A 9,827-nucleotide genomic window follows, 5' to 3' on the forward strand; every position below is an offset into this window, starting at 1 on the left:
AATTTCTAATGTTTTTTTTTGTTTGTTTCTTATTTCTATTTAATTTTACAGAAATTTTTGAAAAAAATCATATAAGATATAAGTGATATATACCATAGGATATTAGCAATTTCTACAAAATAATAAAAATATTAGTAAATTATTAAAATTATTATTGGATTCAATAAGCAATTATTTAACTTCTGAAATATATATATATAAATACATAATATAACACCGAGGATGTCGTCGGTAAAAGTGGCAGTCCGTGTCCGGCCATTCAATAACCGGGAATACAGTTATAATTGTAAAAACATTATCTCGATGTCCGGTCAGACAACAAGTATGTTAATTAAAAATATTGTTTGTTTTTTAATAAATATATTTATTATTATTATATATATTGATATATTGCTAATTATAATTTAATTTATAATTTATTAATCAATCAAAACAAATAGCGATATCCAATCCAAAGATTGCCGACTCGTACAAGACGTTTACCTTCGACTATTCTTACTGGTCGTGCGACCCGTCGGATCCCAATTTTGCCGACCAGACCACTGTCTACAGGGATATCGGCGAAGAGATGTTGGCCCATGCCTTCGAAGGCTATAATGTCTGTATCTTTGCCTACGGTCAGACCGGTGCCGGTAAAAGCTATACAATGATGGGCAAACAAGATGGCGACGAAGGTATTATACCGCATATATGCAAAGATCTGTTCAATCGGATCCAGTGCGACGACAACGACCAAGTGATGTATTCGGTTGAGGTGTCGTATATGGAAATCTATTGCGAACGGGTCAGGGATTTGTTGAATCCGAAGAATAAGGGTGCGCTACGGGTCAGAGAGCATCCGGTACTCGGACCCTATGTCGAGGATTTGTCAAAGTTGGCGGTCACTGCTTACGAAGATATCCGTGATATTATGGACGAAGGAAACAAAGCCAGGTATGAGATGAGATGAGAGGACATATGAATTGGATTCAATTGATCCAAAATTTGATGATAATATATATATATATTGTTTTGTCGGTAATCTCTTAACTCTTTCCTAATTTTTTTTTGTCTTTCTAAAAGGACTGTCGCCTCGACTAACATGAATGAGACCAGTAGTCGATCGCACGCCGTCTTTACCATAATATTTACTCAGCTAAGGGAAGACCAGATGACTGGGTTGACCAGCGAGAAGGTCAGCAAAATATCGTTGGTTGACTTGGCTGGTATGTGGGAGGGGGTGGGATAATGAGATGGGCTAATCAATTGCTATTTTGATATATATAGTCTAATGATTATTATTTTTGTTTATTATTATTAAAGGCTCAGAACGAGCTGATGCTACGGGTGCTCAGGGAACGAGGCTTAAGGAAGGTTAGACTAATTATATACAGTATAATGATTTTTATTTATTTATTTATTATTATTGTTGTTGTTTTTATGTTATATTAAACTTTTATACTGTATATATATTGTTTAATTTTATTGCCATAATATTTATTTAATACTATATATATCTGATATATAATATGTTTTTTTGTTTGACTTTTTTTTGCTAAAAAAAGGAGCAAATATTAACAAATCGTTGACAACATTGGGAAAAGTGATATCAGCTTTGGCTGAAATAGTAAAGTTTTTTTTTGAATTATTTATTATTATTTTGGCGATAACTTATTGAATATACAGTATATTATGTTTATATTAATATACAGTATATAAAATTTATTCAATAAGTTATCGCCAAAATAATAATATATTAATGTATATATAAATATTATATAAATATTTGTTTTTCTTTGTTATTATGCATTACATTATATATATAATACGTTTTGTGATTATCAGTCGGTAAGTAAATCATTTAATATATAAATTTGAAGAAAACATATATAAATTATATATTTATTTTGATATCGATTTAATTTTAAATTTTTTTTTTGGTTGTTTGTTATTGAAGGCAATGAAAAAGCGAAAGAAAGCCGATTTTATACCCTATCGTGACTCAGCCCTAACTTGGCTTTTACGGGAAAATTTAGGTTTTTAACTAATTTTTGTTTTAAAAAAAATATAATACACTATAAAAAAATAAAACAATCAATTTTATTAATCATTCAAAATTTGCTTAACAAAAACTCCTCCTCCCCCCGCAATACCCACCCACCCCACCCCCCGAAACCATACTTATCTACCGATACTTATCTACCGATACTTATCTACCGATACTTTACATTATATTATTAGGCGGAAACTCTAAGACAGCAATGATTGCGGCACTGAGTCCGGCGGACATTAATTTTGAAGAAACACTGAGTACTCTCCGATACGCTGACAGAGCCAAACAAATTGTCTGCAAAGCCATCATCAACGAAGACGCCAACGCAAAGATCATACGCGAACTTAAGGATGAAATTTCAAGACTCCGATCGCTGTTGCGTAGCGAAGGTATAGATCTGGAGGAAAATGGTTCGTCGATTTCGGTTCAGACGGCAGCCGATGTCAAGCGGCGAAGCGGTTCCGTATCCATTGTCAGCGAGAATGCCATCGAACAGCTACAGGAAAGCGAGAAACTGATGCTCGAGTTGAACGAAACGTGGGAACAAAAACTAAAGAAAACGGAAGTCATACGCATTCAACGGGAGGCAGCACTGGCCGAGATGGGAGTGGCCACCCGTGAGGATGGCGACGCTGTCGGTGTTTTCTCGCCCCGCGAAACACCACATTTGGTCAACTTGAACGAAGATCCGCTGATGTCCGAGTGTCTCATCTATTACATCAAAGATGGATTCACTCGAGTTGGCCAATCAAATGCCGACATTCCTCAGGATATCAAACTGAACGGAACGTTCGTAATGGACGAACACTGTATCTTCGAGAACCGGAACAGTCGGATAACATTGATTCCGTGCAAACAGTCCCTGTGCTTTGTTAATGGCAAACAAGTTGATCGGCCCATCGAAATCAGAACCGGTTCCCGAGTAATACTTGGCAAATATCATGTGTTCCGTTTCCAGCATCCGACTCAGGCCCGCGAAAATCGTGACCGTAGCCGATCTCCCTGTACGGAACAACCGCCACCCGGACCCTTGCAAGCAGTCGACTGGACCTATGCTCAGATGGAACTGTTGGAAAAACAGGGAATCGATCTGAAACAAGAAATGGAACAAAAACTGATAGTAATGGAGGAACAGTATCGCAAAGAGAAGGAAGAAGCGGATCAGCTGTTCGAAGAACAACGAAAAACTTACGAACAAACCATTGAACGTTTGCAAAAACAAGTTAACGAACAGTCGATGACAATGTCGTCGATGTACGCGTCGACAGTGTCGTCGATGACCACAAACAATGACAAACTGCTGGCCGATGACGATGTCTTTGGTGTCGACGATGACGGCGGCGGTGTTGGTGGCGGTGACGACTATGTCTGGACGGATCGGGACATTGAAATTGCTCGAAGAGCGGCCAAAAAGTGGAAATACCATCAGTTTACTAGTCTTCGCGATGACCTATGGGGTAACGCCATCTTTCTCAAGGAAGCCAACGCCATATCGGTTGAACTGAAAAAGAGAGTACAGTTTCAGTTTGTTTTGCTAACGGATACCATGTATTCGCCGCTACCGCCGGAAATGGTCAACAATTTCCAAGAGGTTCACTTGAGCGTAGTCGACGTCGACGACCAACTGCCAGCCGACGAACGGCCATTTCCGCGGACAGTGGTTGCCGTCGAGGTTACCGACTTGAAGAACGGCGCCACACATTACTGGTCGCTCAACAAACTGAGGTCAGTGTGTGTCCACTAATTTTCGGCATTTTTTATTGTTGTTTTTTTTGTTGTTTGAACTGTATATTAGTTTGCATTTTATTTTTAATATTAATTTTATTTTATTAATTTTTTTTGTTATTATTATTTTAACGATTTAGTAAATTGTAGACAAAGAAGATTTTTTTTGTTGATATTTATTTTTACTAGAATTATATTATTAGAAAAAAATTATTATTTATTTAATTATTTAAAATTTTTTTTTGCTCCTCTAAAAGCTACTTAAGACTTATATTACTTGTAAATTATATATATAAATAATAAGTACAGTATTAAGTTATGTGTAATCCCTGTGCTCACAGTGTGTACCGGTATGTGTGTGTATTTAATACAGGCATAAGCTCCAGAAGCCTATCCAGAAGCTAATCTTATTTAATATTATATATAATCTGCTTATTTAAGTGATAAACAATGACAAAAAAACAATGAAAAATCTTTGAGTTATAAATTACAATGTATTTAATACATCCAACAGTTGGCAAAAATCATTTTGAATTTAATGAATTGCTTATTAATTCAAAAGATTATTCCGTTTTTTTAAAGAATATTCTTTGTCTGCAATTATTATTTAATATTATTATTATTATTTCGTTTTGCTTTTTGTCTTGTAATTATAAAATTACTATTGATTTTTTAATGGACACACAAACAAACACCACCACAAAAAAAACTGTGTAAATGTCTTATCCATTCCCTCTCTCCCCTCTTCTCTACCATCTCGACAGACACCGTCTGGAGCTTATGCGACAAATTTATTACAACTATTCTGTTGAGCCGACAAATAGCGACTATTTGCTAAATTGTCTGACAATTGCGGCCGAAAAACTCAGAAGTCCTGTGTTTAGTGAAGACAGGTCTCTAAAAAAATAAATATTTATTAGGATTTTTATAAAAATAAGATAATTAAGATAAATATCACCATTAATTTGATCCATTGTTTTTTAAAAATAATGATTTCTAACATTCAAAGTGATAATTAGTTTTCCTGTATATTAAACAACAATTTTTTTTTGTATTTATTTATTTTTTTTAGGCAACGCTTGGAAGCGATGCGCGAAATGTATAGAAACGATGAGACAAACATTTCGCCGCAATCGCCGACCGAATGCTCGCTTATGGAGTCCACTTCAGGCGGTGACCCGTTTTACGACCGGTTTCCATGGTTTCGTTTGATTGGCCGAACCTATGTTTATCTATCCAATCTATTATATCCGATCGGTGTCATCCAAAAGGTTCCCATTGTCAACGAAAAAGGTGATATCAAAGGCTACCTCCGAGTGGCCATCCAGTCGGTAACGGCCGATGAAGAAGAACAAGTGATGATGAGCGGCGGCGGCGGCGGCGGTGAAAATTCTTGTGCAATAAGACAATCGGCGCGAATCAACTTCGACGACACGGATGAAGCCCTGATAAAGATTGACAGAAAATACAGATTACAAGAAGCAGCCAATTCGTTGTTTACATCCTCGTCGTCGTCGACATCGATGGCAGCCAACCAGATAACCGATGGACTGACCACCGATGACCAACAGAACAACAACTATGAACTTAATGTCGAATACGATTCAAATCAGCAACTGATTGGCCAACACTTGTTGCCGATCGTTGGTGGCGGCGGTGGTGGTAAAGAGTTTACATTTCGGGTAACAATACTACAGATATCGGACATCAGTAAAGATTACGGGGATATCTTTTGTCAGTTTAATTTTCTTCATCGACACGACGAAGCATTTAGCACTGAACCCATCAAAAATACGGGTAAAGGTCCGGCACCCGGTTTCTATAGGGTCCAGAATATTACCGTCGCGGTTACCCAATCGTTTGTCAACTATTTGCGTACACACCCACTGGTCTTCGAGCTGTTTGGTCACTATCAACAACATCCGCTGCACAAGGAGGCCAAAGATGATCGCGATCTGATTGTTGTCCAACAAAATATGTAAGTATTTTGTTGTTGTTGTTGGGCTGGGAGGGTAAGGGGTAGGGAACCTCCTCTCACATAAAATATTATTATAACTGTTAGTCTAGTACTGTAATTATGCAATTGTTTGAAATGGGAAATATTTTTGTCCTCCCATATTAGCAACTATAACATATAAACTTTAACTTAAACTTTAACTATAATATAGTTAGTATATTACAGTATATTAATAAATAAGATAAAGTTACTAAAAAACTATTAAAAAATAATCTATAAATTATTTATAATAGTGAAATTAATTAACATATTTTTATTGTTAAACTCATGTATAACTTACAAAAAAAATATTATTAATTACCGATAGATTAGTTTAGTAACAAAAAAAATTAATAAATCATGAATACATTCAAAGTAACTATACTTTTAGTCAAAATATATAAACTATATATAATTACACAGAATATAAAATATATGTATAATTAATAATTAACATAATATTTATCATCCGATCCGATAATAGAGTATCGCGTCCACCGCCGCGCCATATGTTTCCCCAATCGGTTCCCATATCGTTGCCAATCAGATCCCAAAAGTTTTCCTGTCTGTCACCGTCGCCCAGTACTGCACTGGTCTACTCCAAGTACGACCTACTCATTTGGATGGAAATCTGTGAACTCGGTTCCTCTGGTGACTACATCCCCGTAGTGGTCGACCATCACGACGACACCCCATGCAGGGGAACCTTTCTGCTGCATCAGGGTATCCAACGTCGACTTCGGGTAACCATTGTCTACGAACCCGACCAGGAAGTCGGTTTCAAAGACATACGCGAAGTGGTTATCGGCCGAATTCGTACGCAACCCGATTGTCCCGATAATACCGATGACGACGACGACCCGTCCATCATATCGTTGGGTTTGTTTGGCGGCGAATATCTGGAAAAATTGAACAATCGATGTGTCTATCGGTTTGAGGCCGCATGGGATACATCATTACATAATTCATTGCTATTGAATAGGGTTACCCCGTATGGGGAACGCATATATCTAACTGTTTCATCATATCTAGAGGTAAATCCTATTTTTATTTATATATAATTTTACATATACTGTACTATATTGTATATACCTATATATAAATATATATATATATATATAATTATTGTCTCATTAATTTAAATAAATAAATAAAAAATTCTAGATAATTAAATTAAATTAATGTTAATTAAAAATGACCCAGTTTAATATTAATTATTATATATATTTGAATCGTATACAGTATATACTGTGTTAGTACTAGGAATACAGGTATAAATTAATTAGAATTTTAATTAATTAATAAAAAAATAGTTGCATACTTTAGATATAATATAAATTTGTAATTTAGTTAAATTATAAAAATTAATTTTAGATTAGATCAGTTATAAAAAATACATTAAAATTGTAACACTTAATTAAATACAGTATTATGTTTAAATTTATTATTTATTAAACAACAAAAAAATCATTTAAAAAATTAACTAGCTTATCTACCCTAATAATAATAATGATTTTAACACTAAAAAAACTTAATTAAAATACAAAAAAATAATTAAAAAACAACATTATAATTACCGCAACATTTTATTAATAATTTATTTAATTTTGTATTTTTTGTTGCCTTTATTATCCAAATTGAAAGCTTGAAAACTGTACGCAACCGGCAATCATAACCAAAGACTTTTGTCTGATACTGTTTGGCCGCGACTCGCGAACCATACCGAGGCTGACGCCCAATACAAAAGTCCTGAAGAATATATTGAGCGGCGCCTACAGAGACGCCAACTCCAATCACATTAGTACCGTCTATGAGCTGATCTTCAAGCGAGCGGTCGATTCGGGCAGTCCGGGTGTTCAGCGACGGCAGCGGCGAGTATTGGACACTTCGGGTGCCTATGTCAGGGGCGAAGAAAATCTGAAAGGTTGGCAACCGAGAGGCGATTCCCTAATCTTTGACCATCAATGGGAACTGGAAAAAATGAAACGTATTGAAGAAGTGGAAAAAGTCAGACACAAACTGCTGGTCAAAGATTGCCTGAAGAATAAGGACAGCGGCAGCTATGAGGACATACAGTTTACGTCGGCAATGAAGACAAGCAGTTCGCGTCTGAGTTTAATACTGGCCTCACCCACCAATCCGACGGCCGCCAGTCAGTTTGGTGCSGCCGGCGATAGCAGTGTCTACGATCCATGGGATATGACCGACAGGGAACGGGAACTGTGCGCCAAATGTGTTCAACTCATCCAAACGCATATACCAATGAAACCGGCGCCACAGCTGACCGCCATCAAGAAGAATTCGTTGCCAACGCCGACCACCGATGATGTATCGCTGGCCTCGTCGCTAAGTCCCGATGTACTGTCACCCGATAAGTCCATCAATGCTGCCAATTGGCTGAAAAAGTCGGCTATCGATCACCAAACAGCAAACCAGTTGCCACCGCAACAACAACAGCAGCCAAACAGTAGTAGTAGTAGTAGTGACCAAATGCTGGGAACCGATATCAAGCCGTCGTTTGTGGCAGAAATCGAAGAAATCCGTGTGAGTCCTATCATCTCGAAGAAAGGTTATCTGAATTGTCTGGAAGATCGGACGGGTTGTTGGATAAAAAAATGGGTATCAGTTAAGCGGCCCTATCTGTTCATCTATGATCACGAAAGAGATCCCATTGAACGATGTGTTATCAATCTGTCGGCCGCACTGATCGAGTGCTCCGACGATCAAAAACAGATGCTAAAAGTGGCCAATGTTTTCTCCATTGTTACCAAATATAGCGGTTTTCTGATGCAAACCTCGACGGACAAAGAAGTACACGAATGGCTCTACGCTATCAATCCATTACTCGCCGGTCAGATCAAGTCGAAGACTTCGCGGACCAATCGCGGCGATGTTGTTGTGACCAATAATTGTTGTGATGATAGTCATCAGGGATTAGTTATCGGAGATAATGATACCAATCAGTGCTCCATTTGATCTCTTATGGGATGTCTCTGTCTAATCAATGAAATAAAAAAATAATATATTAAATGATATATTAAATGACAATAAATTTTTTAAAATAAATTTTCAATAATTAACAAACAAATAATAAATATGAGATTAAATTATTTTTATTGATTGATTGATAACAACAATAACATAAAAAATGAAAATACATTTTAATTGCTATATAAATATACATTATATATATTTTTTATCATTAAATATCATATTTATAACAATTAATAATTTTAATTCTGTTGCTAATAATCAGTGCTAAATAACTATCAAAAAACAAACAAAATTGAAAATCTCTATTATATTAATATATGATTATTAACTTATTATAATTATATTAATTTAAATAAATAAATAAAATAAATACGTTAATTGTCTAAACACAGTGTTTTAATTTTATTATTTATTGATTTAATTTAGCGATTTATTAATAGACATTTTTTTAAAATTAATAAAATATTGAAATATTATTTCAATTTTATTGAAAATCTCTATTATAATGGATTAAATTATTATTAGATTAATTCAAATAAAGATATATTAGTAGATATAAAGTTTTTTTTAGTTTTATTATTACTTTTAAATATTCAAATTTTATTCAAACAAACAAAAAATCAAATTTCCACTAAAAAAATAAAAAAAAATTACCGGTAATTATGAGTCAAAAAAAACAAATAGTAATATAAAATTAATTAATTATTATTATTAATAGTAATTTTATTGATTTTACGAAACTTTTGATAAATAGCATCCAAATCGATGTCAAAACTTGGGTCGACATTGTTTAAGTCAATTGTCCGTAAATGTGGTAATCGTTGCAATGATTTCAATGCCTGTAAATCAATACGATAACCGGTGTATTGCAGATATTGAAGTCGCGGACAGTTAGCGACAATATCATCGATAAAGTGATCGGTTGTCGACATAGGCTTCGATAGGATTGACAAATGTGTTAACTGTTTGAAACCATTCATCATCTGATGATTGTCTGATCCAATCAAATCAATAACATCCAAATTAAGTCGATTTAATTGTTTAAAATTATGGCAAATTGCGTTCAATAAATTACCACAA

At 35.0% G+C, this 9,827-nt stretch overlaps 1 protein-coding gene across 1 annotated transcript; it reads left to right on the forward strand.

The window, feature by feature from the left end:
- The first annotated feature begins 222 nt into the window (after positions 1-222).
- Positions 223-8,740, forward strand: LOC128958020 (kinesin-like protein unc-104). Its single transcript, XM_054303836.1, has 11 exons — positions 223-322; positions 441-933; positions 1,063-1,205; positions 1,303-1,353; positions 1,545-1,606; positions 1,937-2,015; positions 2,221-3,757; positions 4,522-4,650; positions 4,830-5,735; positions 6,238-6,787; positions 7,398-8,740. Exons 1-11 carry the CDS (start codon positions 223-225, stop codon positions 8,727-8,729), a joined length of 5,382 nt encoding a protein of 1,793 aa, XP_054159811.1. The 3' UTR covers positions 8,730-8,740.
- The last annotated feature ends 1,087 nt before the right edge of the window (positions 8,741-9,827 follow it).

This window comes from Oppia nitens, unplaced genomic scaffold (assembly GCF_028296485.1).
Source record: "Oppia nitens isolate AA-2021 unplaced genomic scaffold, nextdenovo-longstitch-racon4-pilon3 scaffold3_pilon_pilon_pilon, whole genome shotgun sequence".
Taxonomy (NCBI): Eukaryota; Metazoa; Arthropoda; class Arachnida; order Sarcoptiformes; family Oppiidae; genus Oppia; species Oppia nitens.